Genomic DNA, 21567 nt, shown 5'->3' on the forward strand with positions numbered 1-21567 from the left:
GCTATGTGCAGGGTCATCAACCCCCAGACCAGGCTGCCCAGAGCCACATCCAGCCTGGCCTTGAATGCCTCCAGGGATGGGGCATCCACAGCCTCCTTGGGCAACCTGTTTCAGTGTGACACTACCCTCTGTGTGAAAAACCTCCTCCTAATATCTGGTCTAAACCTCCCCCTCTCAGTTTAACCATTCCCCTCTTCCCATTTGCACTGCATTCAATCTGCTATTCTCAGAACTGGGCAATGGGGAAAAGTCTCAGTAACCACTGGGGCAAATCTAGGTTGTCTCAGTACAACCTTAGCACTAACCACCTCACTCTGTCTGGGTAGCCAGGAACTGAGAGCTTGGCTTTGCCCTGTCCTGTGCTTTCCTTGCAGGGAAGTGAGGCTAGATCAACTCCAAGCCTGCAGCATCATGCACTGGGAGCAGCACAGTGATTTAACATGTTGAATCCTGATGAAACAGTTGAGTTTCTCATCTTGCTTAGGAACCTCATTTTATTTTTGTTATTATTTTTATTATTATTTTGAAAGTTAGAAATTTCTAGCATTAACATATTAATTGCTAGCCGAGAGTTCTCATTTTTCCTAGTTTGCTAGTAGTCCTCCTCCCATGCAAGTCTTCTCAAAGTGGTTATCGTGTTGGCTGGGACAGCACACAGTATTTCAGCTGAAGGTGAGCTAGTACCCTATATAGTGGTAGGGTGCTAAGAAACGTGTGTGTGATGGAGATGGTGATCCTCATAATAGCTTGTGTACAGGTTGTGTACATAATAGCTTGAGTAGGTACAGGGCTGAGCTCTGCTGCTTGTACCATTCAACTATTGGATGTACCAGAAGGATCTCATGGCAGCAGAATAACCCTAGCGCATTGATTGCAATGGAAGAAGCCTTCAGGCAGCTCCCACAGGTCTCAGGTTACTTGGGAGAGAAGCAGTTTTTCGTCATATATCACTCTTTCTCTTAACAGTAGGAATGATGAACAGTGCTATCTGTTTTAAGGACATTGGATAAAAGCTGTAAAGTCTTCAGTGCTGGCAGACCTTACCAGCTGGAGGTCTGTCTGATGTGGCAGAGCTCAGGGCTTCCAGCATCTGAAAAGACATACAGTTATCTGTGAAATCTCTTATTACCTTTTCAGATTACCTCCAATCAGCAGTATTTTAATCAACATCCTGATTAAGTCAGAATGCCTTTTTTACTAGGACTTATGAATGCTTGCATCAGTGCACTGCAGGATGCAATAGATACATCCCCAACTCCGTTGGAAATAGTTCTCCCAATTTAAGACAGCGTTTTATTTTGTTTTGTTACTCAACTGGTGACTTGGATTTTCTCCTTAATCTGTGTTTCTGGATTGCAAGTAGTTATTTTTGTATAAGAAACTAGTGGTGTCACTTCTGCATGTACGAGGAGCATAAGCAAACACTATTATGAGCCAGGCCTCACACAATTCTCTTTCAGCTTTTGTGACACATAAATCACACAGAAAACTTCTGTGTGTTGTGCTGAGAGCACTAATAAAAACATTGATGTGAAAGCAATGGCTGATCCCATGGCAAGATCCCTGTGACACTAACTACCACCATACTTTAGCTGTTCCCTTTTAAAGTATCTGCTCCAGCTTTCCATGAGCTGCTTCACAGCCAGCCTTGCAGTCAGGTTTTGCAGTGCAACCCAGCTTTTCCTGCTCTATCTTGATAATTGATTTCCAAGATGAAAGTGATAAGGATATCAAAGAGAAATAAAAAACAGCATAACGTGATGTGACTGAACACTGTGACAGTCCATTTCTGTTTTCCAGTTATTGGATTCCTATTTTAAACTATCTAAGTGACATATATTTTCTTGCACCTTACAAATTAATTTTGAATATTTATTTGGTGTCAGATGTTTTTCTGTTCTCCAATTGTATTGTGCGTACTTTTTTAATGCTGAAAAGCTTGTCTGCTCCTAAAACTATTTTAGATGGTCCACAGAAAGATGCTGTTTCTTGAAGCAGATCTTGCTGTCTTTAAAGATTGCTAGCTGCTGGATCTGTAATTCCATATGTTGGTTACTCTAGAATTTGGGATAGAAATAGTTTTGCCTCCCTGAGCGAAATATGTGGAAAACTTAGCATTTTGCTTTCTTCTTAGTTATCATAATTTCTGGGATTGTGTCTTCATTTCTATTAGCTCTGCTGCCTTCTCACCTAGTTGCCAATACTCTTCTCAAAGCAAGTGGAAAGCTTAAATTGTTTTTGGGGCCACATGTAATTCTTTTTTTCATTCTGATTGCACTGAAGGCCTATTTAACTGGGCATTTTTGAGCTAAAGAGCATCTTATTCAGTGTTTTAATTTACCTTAAATATGAGCTCTGCCTTATTTTTGTCACTTCTCATGGTTATGAGCTTGAAAATGGGTCTTGTTAGTTTCATGTCTCAATTCTGAAATGTTTTTTGCCAAAACAAATTCCTCAAGGTGAGTTTTAAGCTTCACACTTGTGCAGGTAAAGAGAGAGGATGTAGATTTGTTGAAGGGGTGAAAATCAATAAATTGTTTTCTGTGAGAGGGAAGAAAAGGACAGATTTGCTATAAAAAGAGGCCCCAGCTCCTTTGTTAGAAACTGGATATGTACTTACCAGAAGAACAAATGACTTTCTATGCTCTACTAGTGAATAAATTGTAACTGCAAGATGTTTAATTACCACACCATGAGTGCAGAAATATTCCTGCAAAATGGATGTAAATGCTTAAGCCAGTTGCTCATTGTGGAATTGTTCATTAAAATGGAATTACACATTCTTAGCAATGAAAGAACATTTAGACAGCTTTGACATTCTTAATAAGCTGAGTTTGGATGAACAATATTAAGAAAGCCTGTTTCCTGCAGCTTTAATCGTATCTAGGTAACTAACTGCAATGACATTTTGTGATATATTTTCCTGTAGACTCAACAAGTTTATACTATCATATGTGTAAGGATATTCTGAATGTCTTTAGCAAAGGTTAAAGTTGCAGAAAAATATACATAAAGGGCTTTAAACTTCTGCTAGCTTTAGATTTGCTCTGCTCAGTTTCTTTTGAGAAAGAGATAGTTGACTGTGATTGGGTACAAACTATATAGTTTTGCCCTAAAAACTCTTCTGGGTGCTTTAGAGATATTGTGTGACTATAGTCTCTTTTCATGTGGAAGGGATTTACCAGCACCACATAACACAAAGTGTATAGAATTCTGTAATTTCCTTTTTAAAAATAGCAATTACATTTGCTTGCCAATGCCAGAAGTCCTAAAAGCAAACAAACAAAAAGAAATATTCCCCTACCCCTAAAAAAACTCCAAAGGTCAAGAATGCCTTGTGCTAGTGCCCAAGGTTAGACCTATACAAGTAAGCATCACCTTGATTTTTGCAGGGTAAATCAAGCAGGTGTTCAGGACATGGTGTCCACCCAACGTTATTGCCAGGCAGCTTCATTCCCACCCATATGTAAGTGAATATTCTTGCTCCTGCTGACTGCACTATTTCTGATACAAACCACGAGAGCCATCGTCCTTCTTGGCCACCTGGGCACACTACTCATGTTTAGCTGGCTGTCAACCAGCACCCCCAGATGCTTTTCCTTCATACAATCTTCCAGCCACTGTGCCCTAAGCCTGCAGTGTTGCCTAGGGTTGCTGAGACCAAAGCGCAGGACCTGGTTGCTGCTCTTGATCTTGCTGAACCTCATACAGTTGGCCTCAGCCTACTGATCCAGCACGTGTCACAGCGTGCCTCCTTCTATCACCACATCCCTTGCTTTGGTGGAGGACAACATGCGCAGGCATAGCAGGGCGTAAACTCTTATCTGTGGTTATCATGCGGTGAGCACGATGGCAGATTAGATTACGTTTATATTTGGTAAATACAACTTAGAAATAGTACCTGAAAAAGCATGGAGGGAGGAGTAGGAGAGGATTATTCTCCATGGAGAACTTTGTAGCTGGCGTAGCAAACGTGCTTACACAGTACTTCTAGCAGGGATGAGAACCTGTCTTAGCAGTTCCACAGAGCCCAGATTTCTGCTCGCTTTGGGAGGAACCTTTGCTCTGCCTTGCTGTTTGTTTTTGGGTAGTTCAGTCAGTGACAGCACAGTGTTAGAATGCCCGTGTGATTTTGTTCACGCTTCTTATTCCAGCAGCGGTACGTGAGTGAAGCAGAGAACCGAAGAACCCTGGTGCAGCGCTCTCAGGGCAGCAACAAGCTTAGTAAGCTCTAAAGAAAGAAAGAAAGAAAAGAAAAGAAAAAAATCAAAAGCAAATCAACGAGTGATGGCTTGTTGCGATCGCAGCTGAGGCAATCGCACGCCGGGAGGGGAGGGGAGGGAAACTCAGAGCTGACGTGGGGCCGCCTCATCAGCACAGCCAGGGTACGGGAGGTTTCTCCGGCTGCTGCTGCCGCGACACGGGGCTTTTCCGCCTCTATCAGCTCCGTACGGCCGGGCCGGGAGCCCAGCGGAAGGCAGGTAGCTGCGGGGCTTCAGCCGAAGGGCTTTTTCGAGGTGGGAATCTGTCACTGCGCTGGGCGGGAGGGAAGCTGCCATCCCGATCTGGGTTGTTTTAGATCCACGTGTGGTAATGGGGTGTCGGTGGTTCATGGAATAACGGCTAAAAGTAGATGGGGGCGAGACCCTCAGTTCTGTAACTGGCTCCGTATAGGGGTGCTGACACAGCTCTTGTGTGTGTAACAGCAGGGAAAGAACGCAGGGGTTTGTCACAACCATTTTTCCTGTATTAGAGGGGAGAGGCTTGATAAGCTCTTGTGAAGACTCATAGCATACCTTGTAGTCAAGAGAAGCAGATAAGGTACGCATGTTGAATGATTTATGTAAAAGAAATGTCTGTTAGTTCTCTACTCTGCCCTGATGAGGCCTCACCTGGAGGCATTGTGTTCAGTTCTGGGCTTCCCAGTACAAAAAAGACATGGATCTCCTGGAGATAGTCCAGCAAAGCACCGCAAAGATGATAAAAGGCCTGGAGCATCTTCCAGATAGGGGTCTGGTCAGCCTTGAGAAAAGAAAACAGAGGGGATCTGATCAATGTCTATAAATATCTAAGGTGAGGGAGGCAAAGGGACGTGGCCAATCTCTTTTTAATGGTGTGTGGTAATAGGAAAAGGGGAAGCGGCCACAAACTGAAGCATAGGAAGCTCCATACAAATGTGCATAAGAACTTCTTCATGGTAAAGGTGACAGACACCAAAACAGGCTGCCAAGGGGTTGTGGACTTGTTTGTGCAACAACTTGTGGTTGTTGCACTTTTTAATCTATCCATGTGTTTGAATAAGGCAGTCAAAGTACCTTCTTTGCCTCAACTGATGAGATTTTTTTCTTCCAGGCTGAAACTCTGTGGGCATGGCCTTGGATACAAGGAGTTTTTTCTCCTCTGGAAAATTTGGGCAAAGGTAGCACCAACTGGTTGCTATCCTGAACAATAAACCTGTATAGGTCAATTGCAAGATGTGGACAAAATGGCTGAGAAAAGGAAGAAATTTATCTCTTTGTCATGGCAGAATATGGTGGGTAAGACATTTTCACTTGACTCTGCAGTCATAGTTTATTATTTTCATTATGACTTATGCAAAGAGATGTACAGAGCAGAGCCTAGTTTTCTTGTCATTTGTAACTTCCATATACATGATTTTTTTTCTTTATGAAAAGTCAGATACAAGTGTGGGTCTCCTCAGAAGAGTTCATTTGACTGGTTTTACATAGTGCTATGTATTTGCAGCAATTCTGTGTTGGCAACAAGATAAGTTAAAAATTGAAGTATTTAGAAAGAAACAGAATTTATAGAGAAATAGATTCTGAAGAATAGTTCTTCAGAACATGGAAAAATATTACTTTTGTATAGTTTCCATGTCCACTCTTGGGGGCAAAAAACTGCTTGGGAAAGAATTTGAGGAAGAACGATAAAGTAAAGTAACACAGTAATAAACAGAACTTTTGAAGAGCTGATCATGAAAAAGTTATAAAGAAAATACCTGGTCATTACTGAAGTCCATTCAGTCCTCATTTCTCTTTAACCTGTTTCCATTAAAGCATTGTCATCTTCTTTAAAATTTAAGTATAGAAAATTTAAGGATTATTGTCTGTTACAATTTGTGAAGAAAGTTTTTGTACAAACACACGTGAACTCCCTCTAGCGATTTGGAGCCTAGTGTGTTTCTTGTTATGTTCAGCATTCTTTTGAGGGACGACACCCCTCCTTATGAGCTAAGCAAGAAATGACGTGCCTGGTAATTAGAGCAGAAATTTGCAGCGAGGAGGTAGGGAAAAGAAGGGGAAGAAGGAAAGCAGGCACTGCAAGAAGCAGTGAGTATGACTCAATGTGTGGCATGCTCCTGAGTCAGTTTTGTGAAGAAAGACACAGCAGCTGGAAGTGTCATCTTTAGCTGGTGATAGCTGGTGAAGATTTTTAACAGGACAGAATTATGTAGACTGTTCTTCAATTTGAATGACTGCGTTTTTGCTTTTATAGTCTTGTAAAAAAATAGGTATCTGCAGCAGGTAGCTGTGTGGAAACTTGTGAAAATGGAACTAGCAAAAGTGTTGATAAATTACTATGAAGTAGTATAGAACACATCATAGATTTGCTTTATTGATCCATACGGCACAAATATTTTGAAGACTGGATGCCATTTCTGGTCTCCCTTCCTCCTCTCAGACAAGCTGTCGTGTACCTGGAGAACTGGAAATAGTTGAGGTGGGGAAGGAGTTCTGGTGGTCACCTCGTCCAACCTCTGCTTCAGCTAGGTCACCCACATTAGAGCGCCCAGGCCTACATCCAGGTGGCTTCTGGAGATCTCCAGGGAGATACAGAAGAGAATGGTAAAGATGACCAGAAGTGTGAAATCAGGTTCCATCTAAGGGTCAGTTAAAGAGACTGAGATGAGCCCAGGGAAACAAGAACTGGGAAGAAGCTTACTGGAGATGTACAAAATCCCAAGTGTCTCACATGCACAACAGGAAATATTCACTCGTTTTTTTTTTCTTCATTCTTCTAGTACAATCAATGGGGGCTGTCAGGTGAGATGAGCAGGTAACATGCTCAAAATAAGCAAAGGCTATTCCTGTGCTTTCTGTGTCAGTATATGAACTTCAGGGCTCTTTGCCAAAGGATGTTTCTGAGCTCAGAGGGTGTTACACTACATTCTTGGGAAAGAATCTACTGAGGGCTACCAGCTATTGAGAAACTAACTGCAATGTCATAAATTGATGAAGTGAGGGAGACTGAGAGGAATGTCTGTATATTCTCATTCTTTTGCACTTTTGTTCTCAAGTCATCTGCTATTGACCACAACTTGACACAGAATGCTGCTTTAAGAGGGGGCTTTGATCTTGCTGGTACAGATGTTCTTACATATACTTCCCCTTTATGTTCACTCAGAAGTTAGCTTTCCAGTTCTAAGAAAATACATGTTTTGTAGTGGGATGGCTCTGTAATTGTTGCTTTTTAATCCTGGAGGTGATTGTGTTTTCCTGTAAGGCAGATAGTTCCTTTTACTATGCTACACCATGTAACTCATGTTGAAAACCTAGTGTAAGAAAAGTACAGTTTATAAAAGACACCAAATTGGTAGTAGAAACTGTAATGCACGTGTGGATTTTCATCTGTAGAAGTTTATCTTGGAAAGCCCTAATTTAAGAGTTTCTTTCCTTTTCTGTAGGGAAACATGACAGCAAAAATACTTTCCTGTAAGATCACAACAGCATTTCTTTCTTTAATTATTGCAGGTGAGTTAATTGGTGACTACAGAATGTCTTATTCTGAAATTTAATTTTTCACACAAGTAATACTGTTTTGTTGTTTGTTTGTTTGTTTTTTGTACAAATGGCTGTGCATGTCAGTGAGGTTTTTTAAATAGTTCTGAAAGCAGAAGCCTATAAAACATGTAAAATGTGACATTATGTGTAGCAACTACATAACACTTAAGTTGGAAGACACCTCTTGAGAACATTTAATTCAACCTAATTGCTCAAAGAACAATGACCACAGAGCTGTTCAGGGCCATGAGCATCTCCACAGTGTTTGATCAACCTCTCTGTTTAAAAAAAAAAAAAAAAAAAAAGTTTTCTTGTGTTCAGATGGAATCTCACAACGTAAGCCCCTTGTATCTTGTCCTGTCAGGGAGCACTGCTGTGAAGGATGTGGCTCCCTCATCTTCATTGTCTTTCATCAGAGGTATACATTTGCACACTGATAAGGATCTGTCCCACTACTGATCATCTTCTCCAGGCTGAACAGTTCCAGCTCTCTCAGCCTGCCTTTGTCTGAAAGAGTTCCACTCTCCTAATAATCTGGGTGGCCCTGAGCTGCATTCACTCCAATAAAGCCATGTCTTATGCTAGGAAGTCCCACTCCAGATTTGTCCCACCAGTGCTGAATGAGGGAAGATTGGTCTCCTTCATCCTGTGGATGATGCTCTTCCTAATGCAGCTCAGGACACCTTTAAGCCACCTTTACTGTAATGGAGTGTTGCTGGCTTATGGTCAGCTGCTTTCCTGGGTAGTCTCCAGTGTGTGCTGGTGCCTGGGGGATTTCTCCTCCTATGCAAAACTTTGCATTTCCCTTTGTTGAACTGCCATGAGGTTTCTCTGAGCCCATATCTCCAGCCTGTTGAGATTCCTCTGAATGACAATGTAACCTTCTGGTGTATGAACTGATTAAAGGAATTGTAGTTCTAATCTTCTTAGAATCATAGAATGGTTTGGGTTGAAAGAGACCTTTACGATCATCTAGTTTCAACCCCCTGCTATAGGCAGTGACACCTCAGACCAGGTTGCTCAAAGCCCCATCCAGCCTGGCCTTGAATACTTTCAGGGAGTGGGCATCCGCAACCTCACTGGAGAACCTATTCCACTGTCTCACCACCCTCACAGTAAAGAATTCCTTCCTAATATCTAGTTTAAATCTACTCTCTTCCAATTTAAAACCATTTCCCTTCATCCTGTTGCTACATGTCATTGTAAAAAGTCCCTCCCCAGCTTTTCTGTCAGCCCCCTTCAGGTACTGATAGAAGTACTTGAGGAGAATGGTACTTCAACATGTATGAACACTCTCTGGAAGCATTAGCTCTATCTTCACTGATGGTGAAAAGAAAAAGAAAACCAGAATTCTTGGGAAAGAGTAGAAGGTGAAGCTTTTTTATGCTACAGGATAACACCATAGTTAATGTGCAGCAATTAAACTACAATTCTGATTATTCCATCTCAGAAAGATTATGTTAAGAGAAAGTAAAGAGATGAGTGACAATATTCTTTGAAGTGGATGGCCTCTGTATGAGATGTCATTAAATAAATGAAGAGTCTGAGGTAAAGATGTGGTATCTGATAGAGGTCTGAAAAATAATTAATACTACAGAGAAGGCAAATAAGGGAATGTTTAGGTTGCCATTTCTCATAACAAGAAATGCATGCTTTCCAGTGAAATGTTAGAAGGCAAGAATTTTGGGCTGCACAAAAACTTTGATGGCCATGTCTGGTTGTTCTTCTATTGTAATGAAATGAGAGTACTGACTCTGGAATGTGATCAGTATATTCACAATTGGTGCCTATTTTCACTGTACTGACAAAATCTCCTGGTGTTGCTTTTTCCCTTGTAAATCTTCCTGGATTCAGGGAAAGAAAATGAGTTCATTGCTAAGCATTTGAATAATTTCTCATGAAGCAAGGGGTGAGTTGAAATTTTCTTTGCAAGTTTAATATTTGCAGCCTTTCAGTACCTAAAGGGAGCCTACAGAAGGGAGGGGAATCAACTCTTTGAAACGGTTGATATGTGTAGGACGAGGGGAAATGGTTTGAAGTTGAGGGAGGGGAGATTTAGGTCGAACATCAGGGGGAAATTCTTTACCCAGAGACTGGAGGTGCTGGAACAGGCTGCCCAGAGAGGTTGTGGATGCCCCATCCCTGGAGATGTTCAAGGCCAGGTTGGATGGGGGCCCTGGGCAGCCTGGTCTAGTATTAAATGGGGAGGTTGGTGGCCCTGCATGTGGCAAGGGGGTTGGAGATTCATGATCCTTGAGGTCCCTTCCAACCCTGGCCATTCTGTGATTTGTGCAACTAGAACTTTAACTTTCTGTGTCCCCTTAGGATATCTGAGTACTGCAGGATTTACTTCAACTATAGATAAGTGAAAGTAATAAATAAAGACACTGAATGTGAAATTTGTGCATCCACGTGTGTGTGTTCTTGGAACAGCCTGGAGAAATACGAGTACTCTAATCATATGCTTCTGAAATAAAGCAGACAAATGATAGTCTATGCAAACAAAGAGATCCTGTTGAGTGTAAAGTTTATATTCAGAAAACAGCATTTCATTTCAATGGCATAACTATATAAGTATATTATTCAATAATGCTTTGAACTCTGAAGACACAAGGTTGAGACAGTATTGTTAGATGACTTAAGAATGAAGGTGGAAACTCAATACACTTTGTAAGTATGATCAAGAAGCAAGTTCAGTGTTTTGTTTCACATTGTTTGAGATTTTCTTTAATGTTTATCTCTTTCCTTTAGAGAAATGCGGAGCTTATGATGTGATGTTCAAGCATAGTCTTGTGCCTGATGGGCAGCCTCTTGTTATTAAATGTTCACTGGAAAAGAGCTTCAATTTTAAAAGTGGAGACTGCAACTTAACATGGTATAAAGTTGGTAACCAAACTGCAGTGCCTAGAGACAAACTTTCTAGAATTCATCAGCAGAAGAGTTTAATTTGGTTTCTCCCTGCAATATTAGAAGATTCTGGAAATTATGAATGTGTCGTAAGGTGAAGGTTAAAAAAATTACATTGCTATAGAAATGTGTTGCAAAGAGAATAACTTTTAGAAAGAAAATAGGTTTTGGGGGCAAGAGAAATGCTATTTGAGAGAGTATGTTCACTAAAACTGACTTTATGTTGGGGAATGGAAGTGCTTTTTTTTTTTTTTTTTCTCTACTTGGTAAAACTTGTAAAAGGATTTGTACAGTTCTGGTCCTCTCTTTCTTCTCCAAAAAGAATACTGCGTATTTTCAAGTTGGAAAATATGTCAAGTATCTAATTTAATTTAATTATATTAGTTGCAGGAATTTGACAAGCTGCAGCAAAATGTCTACAGAAGTAACAGTTTTTGAGAGGACCAATGGCTTATGCTTAAATGAAAAATTTGCTGTAGAGGAGGTGGTATTCACTTCATCATCTGCAAAGCTTGTGTGTCCACACTTGGATCACTTCAGGAATGAGGAAAATATTCTACCTGTTCATTGGTATAAGGTAAAAACAGCCCGTTTTATCATAGAATGGCCTGGGTTGAAAAGGACCATAATGATCATTTAATTTCAACCCCCCTGCTATGTGCAGAGTCGCCAACCACCAGACCAGGCTGCCCAGAGCCACATCCAGCCTGGCCTTGAATGCCTCCAGGAATGGGGCATCCACAGCCTCCTTGGGCAACCTGTTCCAGTGATTAGAACTGTCACAGTGGTCAGTTATTTAAAATACAAGTAACTGATGTTTATGAATTGTAGTAGAAAAATTACAGATTTATTATAAATGTTAAAAAAAAAAAGCTTTAAAAAAAATTGGATGAGGGAATTAAGGCATTTCACCTTGTAAAGGTGTATACAGTTTTTTTTTTGAGTAGCAGAGTAGAAATTCAGTTTAAATGTAGGAAATGTTAACCCGTATATCCACTAGATGGCACCTTTATACGTGCTAGCAAAACATCCATTTCTTTTGTTTGGAAACGGATTTAGTATGTAATTTGTGAGAGACAGCATATCCACTGTGCATTCAGTATTGCTCCATCAAATAAATGTTATTTCATGTGGTTCGTAAGTATTTAAAGTCTTGTTCTGTTAAGAGTGTATTGCCTTCTTCTTGTGCTTGTGCAGTCCATAAGGTACTGTATTTAAGTAATTGAAAAAATAAAGTTTAATTATTGAGTAATTCTTTGTCAATTAATACTTTTAAAATCCTGGCCCTTATATCACATTTCCTTACATCTCTCTTTTTTTTTTTTTTTCTGTAGGAAATGTATAGGTATATCTGTGAATTAAAAACTCAGAGCCAAAACAAAGCGTGTTTTCCTTTTGATTCCAGTCCTCTTCCTCTTCCTCCCACTCCACAAGGCATCCATCCCTATGTTGTGGTCCACTGAAAGTTTGGTATGTTCAAGAGAGACAAACTATGGAAAGTGACATGAATTAACGGAGTTCTTTGTATGTTTAGGACTGTCAGCTACTGGAAGGAAAAAGATTTGCCTTCTTAAACAGCGACCTTGTGATTTTCAATGTGACTGTGCAAGATCAAGGAAACTATACATGCAAAACGACATATACCTATAATGGAAAGCAATATGACATTGCACGAGACATAAGACTGATTGTAGAAGGTAAGCAGATAAATTCACTGTGACTCTCCAAAATTTTGTCCAGGTTTCTAATTGCAGCTAAAAATTCAATTTGTGTATAGGTAAGCTGTAGGCTATTGCTTTGCCCCTTACTTAGATGAAAAGAAATGCTTGCTGAAGTTTTTCTGTTGTTACCGTGTTGGTGATTGAACATGGGATCAGAATTGCAGTACATCAATGCTTTGGTTAATGGGCCAGCTGCTGAGGTCCCTAAATAGGTCCCATTACACCTGCTCTATCCTGCCCATCTTACTTCTCTCTCTTTTACATCATCCCCTTACCACAAGAGCAACCAGTTAAACCAAGACAAACTGTAGTGATATCTTGGTTTAATGTGTTCTATTTCCTTCATTTTTTGTACAGTTTTTTACATTCCCACTGAAACACATTTTCAGGTCTACTCATCTATTGCATTCCCATCTGATGCTCTGGTTTTTGTGTGTGTTTCTCTGTATGTATATGTATGTTTACATATATATGTATCTATATTTATGTGTTGTGAATATGTGATATAAATGTCATGTTTATATGATGTGAATAAACAAAATATGAGGAATGGATAGCCAGAAGTGACTGACTTATGGCTGGCTGTTTTTTAAAACCTGCCCTTTAGACTTCTCTCTCAGTGTAGTTTTCAGCGTCAGCAGCTCACTAAAGCAGACATATAACTCAAACATATAATTTTGCTGTTAATGCCTGAAAGGATCTCAGTTGCTCAAAGACTTCAGCTGAGCAAGTTTGCACTAAAATGGGTGATTTGTGGTCCAACCAATAACACAGACACAGTTATAAGAGGAGGAAGGGAGGGATGTATCTGTGGCAGGGAAGGGTGTATCTATGGCAACCTGTGTTTCACATCAGGATGCTTTATGACTTTCTTGTTGATGTGTGTGCATAGAGAAGTTTCCTTGAGCTTTCAATATCTGATAAGAAATATTCCAGAATGTCCTATAGGTATCTGACAGAGCTTCTACTCAGAAGTAACAAGACTATGTTCAAAACTCTTGATTTGAATATCGAATGATGTCTGTAGTAAAATTGCTGACAACCCTGTCTGTAGGGCAAGATGTGTTTAGGTTGCCCTTGGGTTGTGCAGCATTAACAGGGTGCAATCACCCCTGCTTTTCTGAAAATAACTTTCTTTCTTTTGGTTAGTGAGCCCACCAAAAATGCCCCCAGAAATATCTTATCCACAGAACAACTCAATTGAAGTGGAACTTGGTAAGTACTTTTCACTATAAGAAAATATTATTTTGTATCCTAGTGAAAATTCTTGCTCAAGAAGAGTGCCACATTGTGTGTTTGTTTTCTCTGGGCAAAAAACTAATTCAGTGACCAGCTCAGTTTCTCCTTTACATTACTTTCTCAAAGGAAGATTGTTTCATGGTGGGAAGGAAGGAGGCAAGGAGTATTCCTTCCAAAGTTGCAGAAAAACTTCAGGGAAAAGTGACTCTGTAGAGGGAGATGCTGTGTCCCTGATTTGGCTTCTGTAATATCAGTCTCTTTGAACATGCAGATTACTGAATGGATAGACACTCTGTTAGAGGAACTTTTCTGAAAGGCTGTGGGACCGTCCTGTGTTCTGAGTGGGGGTCTATAAACAGAATTGCATAGCTTTTAATTAGAGCATGAAAATTAACTTTTCACTTTGTAACACAATTTTATAGGTTCACTGGTCACAGTGGATTGCAATACAACTGGTGCTGATGGGTTTGAGGTGTTTTGGACAGGCAACGGTGTGTATATTGATGTGTTTTATGTGAGCAGAATTTTTGCAAAGCCCAATAAGTAAGTACATTTTCAGATTAGAAAATACTGGGTTGGCAACAAAAGTGGAAATTTCTCCCTCTGACTCATGTCAATGCTTGCCTCTACCAATTCATTTTCTTTTTGAAGTAGAAACTTGAAACATAGTAGGTGCATGGATGCATGAAATTGGGCTTCTTAGAGTCATTATAAAAATCTATCTAAATTTCCAGCCATGGAAAAAGGTATTCTGTAGAGGCTTATGGTCTCATAACTATAATACTGTTTCTACTGAGCAAGCTCTAGACTGGCAGAGACTTCTTTCAAGTGAGACTGAACATGTGAGGTTCAGACTGTCTCCTGTGTTCTTTTTTTTCCCAGCTGCCTGTCTGGTAGGCTGTAAGAGGTGGAACCTGTGCTTTGCAGAACTTTAGACTTCTAGTTTTAAGAGCCTTGAGATAGGGAAGTGTAACTGAGATTAGATGGAGAGCTAATAGAAGACTTTGTTGAGGACATTTGTACTGAAGCTTAGTGGATTGAGAGGAGAAAAGGATGAGATATTTCCAGTGATGGGTTGGGATTTAGGAGGAAGACTTGGAGGACATGAACTGCATAAAGCAACTGGGAGATAATTTGAGGATGAAAGGTAGTTTAAGCAGAGCTAGGAGGGAAAGAAATTAGACTTGACTTGGAAAAGACAATTTACAGTTGGAGCAGAAGGCAATCTGAAAAGGTATCAGTGGTTGGGAACCAAGGAACTGAAAACTATAGCTTTCATCAGCCCTTGTCTCCTGGTGATACTATGAAGGAAAAATGTGAGCATGTTATGAAAGTTATCAAGCAGCATCTATGAGGGAGCAATGTGAATGGTATCTTCAATGTAAGATTATGGTTCATAGAAATAAATAAGTCCTCATCATAAAACAAAAGGGGAAATAAAATGCTGAATTCTTTTAATGCTCGCTGAGAGAAAACCCTATACAAAAGTCATATATTGTAATGTTATAAACAATTGGGCTATTATGCAGAGGCATGCAGCCACTGATGGTATAATAAAAACCATCAGTGATTTTGTATTTCCTAGCACTTAAATGATTGTCTTACAATATTATCATAATTATATTAGTACTTAAAATATTGTCTTATTGTGTTTGTAGCCATAGTATTTTCTGGGTCTAGTCATTTGTATTAACGATGTTGATTCATTTGCTCCCTATGCTAGTGTTCAAACTACTGTGACCTAGAATCAGAGAACCATAGAGCCACAAGTTTGGACAGGACCTGCAAGATCATCTAGCATCCTCCCATTACCATTGCTACCACAAGCCACTAAATCATATCTTGTAGCTCCTTGTGATACAACAGGTCACAACGTGTGACCTATTGCTTACACGTTGTTTTATGTGATCTTATATATGCTCTATATATGCTCTTTATGATTTATTTCAAACTTTTACTTTGCATTTTTAATGGTAATAGAGTACATTTTTGGAGAAGAAAAGCATTTGGCTAAGTAGACTAGTTAGTTAATTTTGCATATGAGCTGTACTGTTAACAAGGTAGTAACATCCCTCGTTTGGTGCTGGTTAAAAAGTCACGTATTTTGCACATCAGACATGAGACTTAGTGCAGGTTACTCAGTGAATGTGCAGCAAAATTAGCATTTTTTCTGCCCCTGTACTGGGGCTTCTTTTTTTAAGCATTTCAGATTGTGGAACTTCTCTTCCACCAAGCACTGGGATGCTCCACCTACTTTTACAGATGCTGAGAACCACCTGCAACATGGGTTTGCATATCTCTGTAAGATACATTTTTTGTACTGTAGCCCATAGAGACCATTGGGTTTCCCTCACATAATGCAATTATTCATCTGTTCTGAAGTGTGATTGGTATTTGCAGATGGAAATGACCATTGTCATGTTGCACCTGTTAGTGATGAAATCTTTATAGAAAGGAGTGGTTTTATGGCTCTGTTTGTCACTTTTTGGATAGCGAGGAAACTGCTTACGATGGACGCCCTATGTATTCTGTGAAGCTCATAATTTCAGAAGTGCATAGTGAAGATTATGAACAACCATTCATCTGTCAAGCTTCAAATGCCTTTGGACAGGTTGCATCCTATATTATATTAAAACACAAAGGTAAGGAACAATGCTGTTTTTTCTGGCTTGCGGTTGACTTGGCATTTGTAGAAGTATTGTGGTCTTGGTTCCAAATCCTCGTATATCACATCAATAGAAGGTGCATGGATTACACTTTCCTGTATTTAAGCATGTAGATGTGTGGAGGGGAAGAGTCACTGTAGTAGTGTTTTCTCTATTAAAATAATAGTGAGGTGGAAGTGAAAAATGTGATACTCAAATGTATATTACATTTGTGTGAAAGGTCAGATTTGGACAAATCCAACATTTTCTTTCTACTCTTACCATATTTTGTGCAGTTCCTGATGTACAAAGATGGCTGACTGGAGTGTTTGTCTCTTTCTTACTGTTAACGTTTATTATTCTGATCATCTATAAGATTTTCAAGATCGACTTGGTGCTTTGGTATCGTAATTCTGGATGTGCCTTTGTAAGTAAGGAAGGTATGTGCATGTAATCAATGCATGTCAGTATAACTAGCCTATTGCTTTTTATTTCTTTTTTTGTTTCCATTTGCTATTACTCCCAAACAATGATATTATTATTTAATGGAATGTATTTGGAATTTCTTTGAGAAGTTTCAGATACGTATGGAAAGATCTTTTCATTCACATAGGTGAAATATGTAATCCTAACACATAATATTTAAGGCACTTAAGGTGAGAAAAAGGTTAAGGTCAAAAAGAACCACCTATTTCTTCCAAAGAAAGTTGTTTGCTTGTAGATTTATGGCCACACTGATGGTGGTCAATAGGTGTCAGCAGAGCTACATCCTGTAGACTAGCTGTAGAAAATGCATATTAGATATTTAAATTGAAAATGAAACTTTCATTTGCAGAGGTGTTTTTTTTCCTCTTCCAACTTTTCTCTTTTACACATAACTTTAAATATAAATCCAGCAATTTATGATGGTTACATTCTACTAGTTTTCTTTTCTGTGATACTTTTAATGTTTTTCTACTGTAGCAGTTGTACTGCTACACTGGATAGGTGTGAATAATGGAAATAAGTGCAACATAATATGTATTGTGCTTGAGCAGCCCTCAGAATTAGACTGTCTCAAATTCCCAAGAGCTCAAAAGTGAACGGATTATGTGCATTGATATAGTTAACATTTATTCATGGCAGTTTGAAATATTTTCACATGAAAGTCATTTCAACTTTCAACAAAGTACCAGTTTTCCTGGAAAACTTACTCTATTTTTCTAATGAAAAATAGATCAAAGAAATGATGTTTCATCATTTGTCACAAACTTAACTTACTAAGTTTGGCTCTGGGCAGCCTGGTCCAGTGGTTGTTGACCCTGCCCACAGCAGGGGGATTGAAACTAGATGGTCTTTGAGGTCCTTTTCAGCCCAGGCCATTCTGTGACTATGAATGTGTTGGTTCCTCTCAGTTTAGGGGCTTCTTTCTGCAGCCGCCAGGGTCCTACATCCAGCTCTCTTGCTGGCACATTACTCCCCATGATGAGAAAAGAGATCAGGTTCTGTGGCAAATCTTCTTTCTTTTAATCTGTAGAGCATTTTAGTGCTTTGCTGTTACTCTGCCAGACAGCTATGAATCAACTATTATAACATCAGAGGAGGAGTGGCCAGCAGGGACAGGGAGGTGATTGTCGCCCTCTACTCTGCTCTTGTGAGGCCCTATCTGCAGTACTGTGCCCAGGTCTGGAGCCCCAGTACAAGAAAGACAGAGAGCTGTTGGAGAGGGTCCAGAGAAGAGCCACAAAAATGGTCAGAGGGCTGGAGCACCTCCCCTACAAAGACAGGCTGAAGGAGCTGGGCTTGTTCAGCCTGGAGAACAGAAGGCTGTGAGTTGACCTCATTGCAGCCTTTCAGTACCTAAAGGGAGCCTACAAACAGGAGGGGAATCAACTCCTTGAAAGGGTAGAAAACTGCAGGACAAGGGGAAATGGTTTTAAGTTGAGGGAGGGAAGATTTAGGTTGGATGTCAGGGGGAAGTTCTTTACAGAGAGAGTGGTGAGGTGCTGGAACAGGCTGCCCAGAGAGGTTGTGGATGCCCTGTCCCTGGAGGTGTTCAAGGCCAGGTTGGATGGGGCCCTGGGCAGCCTGGTCTAATATTGAATGTGGAGATTGGTGGCCCTGCATGTGGCAGGGGGTTGGAGATTCATGATCCTTGAGGTCCCTTCCAACCCTGGCCATTCTGTGATTCTGTGATATTTTAAGTAATCCAAAATGAAACTTGGCAATATAGAATGGTTTTTAGTTTTTAACAGAAATTTTTTTGTTTGTATTAGATGGAAAAATCTATGATGCATGTGTCCTGTACACAAAAGGCTGTGAAGGCAGCAACTTCTATCGTCTGGAAACCTTTGTTCTTAGAATACTCCCCAACGTTTTAGAGCAACAATGTGGATATAATCTCTTTATATTAGGAAGGGATGACCTACCAGGAGAAGGTATGATTTAATTAGCAGAGTTGATACATTGCTTTTTTACACGTTACTCTAGGGTTAGAAGACTGTATTTACTACTGGGAAAACGTTTATTATGAACCAAATTTAAAACTGTAGGTTCTTTTTTGTTTGTTTTTAATGGAAAATTAGACCTCTTATCTGATGGCCAATTTATTTCTAGTTTTCTTGTTGTTTTTGAATCAAATTTCTGTTCTGTTATAATGGTAGGATCTGCTCTTTCTTTCTAAGGTAAGCAAATCAGTACTCTATTCTGTAAAATTATTATTATTATTATTAATACTGTTGAGGTCTTTTGAATAATAATTCTTCCTGGGAAGTGCAGGAAACATTTTTGTTCAGTGATTTTGTGCAGTGGATTATGGCAGTTGGAGATCTTAGACCTTCCAGTTCTGTGAGCTAGTCACTCTTCTATATACATGCAATTTAAAGATGGTGCAATACTTTGTGTTTATAATAAACTTTCTATACAAACTTTGATTGTTGCTTCATTACTTCCAGCTGTGGTCAGCATTGCTGATGAAACCTTCAAGCAAAGCAGAAGACTGATGATTATTTTGGGATCTGAAACATTTAGTTGCATCCAGTTGGAAGATGCCTCTGAACAGCAATTAGCTTTGTATAGTGCTCTTATCCGTGATGAGACTCAAGTGATCCTTATAGAAATGGATGGAACGCAGGACTACACAAGCATGCCAGAATCAATCAGATATATTAAGCAAAAGCACGGGGCTATCCAGTGGAAAGGAGATTTCTCAGAGAAATCTTGTTCAGCAAATACAAGATTCTGGAAAAACGTGCGCTATCAAATGCCAGCCAAGAAAAAAGTGTCTTTTTCTGAAGTTTATTTGTCACCTCAAACTTTGAACAATTCTGCAGCAAAGGGGAATTAAGATCTACTTACTAAGATAGTACTGAGAAGGTAATTTGGAAATATGTTTTCTACACAAATTCTTTGTATTACGAACAGAGCTTTTTTTGGTCAAGAAGTAAAAGCTGCTCATCCCTTCCTGAAATTACACCTTAAAAGGAAAACTGTGCAACTGTGTTTCTGTTTCAGCTACAAATAATGACACAACTTACTCAGGCTTATGCCTGAATTAAGCATTGTGGATGTTGGTATACTGTTCAGGAGTGGTAATCCACATTAGTTTAATGTCCACTGAAGAATCAACTGTGAGGTCTGTTTGTTTTCTAATTCAAACTGCTGTTGATGTTTATGTAGACTGCATTTTCCTAGCAGTTCTGTTCCTCTTGTTTTTGCCCCTCCACAATTATCTGACCTCATTACCGTAAAAATCTGTACTGTGCAAGTTTTGGAGTCCACTCTTGAGTAACAAGCCTTACCCTTGTTTCTTGCAGGGGATAGGGAAATACTGGGGAGATTTGAAATGCCTCACAGTACTGCATGCATTTCAGTTGAACCAGTGATTACCAAATATGCTAAACAAATGGAGTGGAATTCATGAATTCTCACACATTTATTAAATAATTCTGTAATACCTGGTTTGTGGAGTGTTTCTAAACTTTGTCCCTTGAAATGGTCAGGAAACTGAAAATATTTATGACTTCTTTCAAAATGGAATTTTTCTAGACTTTGTTGCTATTCAGGAAAACATGTTCTCATTCTGTTTCTCACCTGTATTAAGTGCAAACCTAGAAATTTCACTCAGTCTGTCAATGAACTGTAGTCGGGCAGGGCATTCTTGGGACTGGAAAGTGGCCAGTTCTGAAACCTGATCAGGAGTTGATGGCAAGAGATGATAATATTTTGTGTACTTGTGAAAGAAAAAAAGTAGAGGTGTGTGGCTATCTCTGTTTGCTTGGAAGTAGTTCTGTATTTTTGGATACCAACCCATTGTTCTGTGTGCACTGCTGTGTAAAAGGGATGAGTCACAATGGTCTGAAATTGCAGCAGTTTTCATTCACCATCCTTGAAGAGTGTCATCTGAGTGCAGACATTGCTTTATAAGTGTTCTTATCTAATGAGCAGATTCTTAAATTATCTTCATTACCAACATGGCATGTCACAGAATCCTTTCAGCTGATTCTCAGAAGTATGCATACTTTCGAATATGTACATGGTTGGGCTTTATTTATGAAGATGAGAGAGAAGGAATGGCCCGGGACTGTAACATGTATTAAAGGAAATATTTGTAGTAGTATTTCGTGGTAGCTATTTCTTTGTGAAAGTTTAATGATACTCCTTATGTGTAGTATTCTGCTCTCCTGACCAAGGGTTTCACAGCTGTTTAATTTTCCAAACCTCTACAAGCTTTTTCTAAGATGTTGCCCTGGAAACTGAGTTCAGAATAGGTCCATCAGCTGAGGTTCTGTTGCTGTAGTAGATTTTGAGTTGGTCTTTTTTAGAAATGCATAGTCTTGAGATTGGAACCTTTAAAAAATAGATTTAGAAGCCTGAGAATTTAGATAATCATTAATGTTAATTTTTACATTGTGCTTAGATGTAGGTTTGCTCAGAAAGGCATTGAAAACTACAGTTTGCTTCCAAGATTTCTTTTGACTTTTGTTTAGAAACAGAATCATCTTATTTCTGTGGGATGAAGTAAGGGAAATAATAGAAAAGTCATGTTGAAAAAAAAGGCTTTTTTTTTTTTTCTTTTTTTTTCTTCAGCTATCTATTTTCATGTGCTTTGAAATAAAATTGAAAAAAAAAACACCACCCAGTGTAGCATTTGCAGTACTATTGATAAGTACACTGATTTGCATGAAGGTGTACTGGTATTTTTTGTGCTTTCTGCTGTTTTAAACAACCACATTTCGTCAGTGTTTTAGCTTTGTACGTGTGTGAAAAAGAGTGTGGGAGAACAGTTTTGGCTAT

The 21567-nt window shown here is 39.4% G+C and overlaps 1 protein-coding gene across 8 annotated transcripts; it reads left to right on the forward strand.

The window, feature by feature from the left end:
• The first annotated feature begins 4033 nt into the window (after positions 1 to 4033).
• LOC125688318 (interleukin-1 receptor type 1-like) lies at positions 4034 to 20227 on the forward strand. Of its 8 annotated transcripts, none has more exons than XM_048934236.1 (13): positions 4335 to 4481; positions 5353 to 5537; positions 6682 to 6845; positions 7685 to 7751; positions 10533 to 10782; positions 11073 to 11265; positions 12223 to 12385; positions 13559 to 13624; positions 14071 to 14191; positions 16142 to 16290; positions 16590 to 16733; positions 18549 to 18710; positions 19227 to 20227. In XM_048934236.1, exons 3-13 carry the CDS (start codon positions 6843 to 6845, stop codon positions 19616 to 19618), a joined length of 1710 nt encoding a protein of 569 aa, XP_048790193.1. In that variant the 5' UTR covers positions 4335 to 4481; positions 5353 to 5537; positions 6682 to 6842; the 3' UTR covers positions 19619 to 20227. The 8 variants fall into 8 exon arrangements, with proteins under 8 accessions (XP_048790189.1, XP_048790193.1, XP_048790192.1 ...); XM_048934235.1 differs by having other exon boundaries at positions 5353 to 5533; XM_048934232.1 differs by lacking the exons at positions 4335 to 4481; positions 6682 to 6845 and adding an exon at positions 4034 to 4224.
• The last annotated feature ends 1340 nt before the right edge of the window (positions 20228 to 21567 follow it).

The sequence above is a fragment of the Lagopus muta genome, chromosome 1 (genome assembly GCF_023343835.1).
Source record: "Lagopus muta isolate bLagMut1 chromosome 1, bLagMut1 primary, whole genome shotgun sequence".
Lineage (NCBI taxonomy): Eukaryota > Metazoa > Chordata > Aves > Galliformes > Phasianidae > Lagopus > Lagopus muta.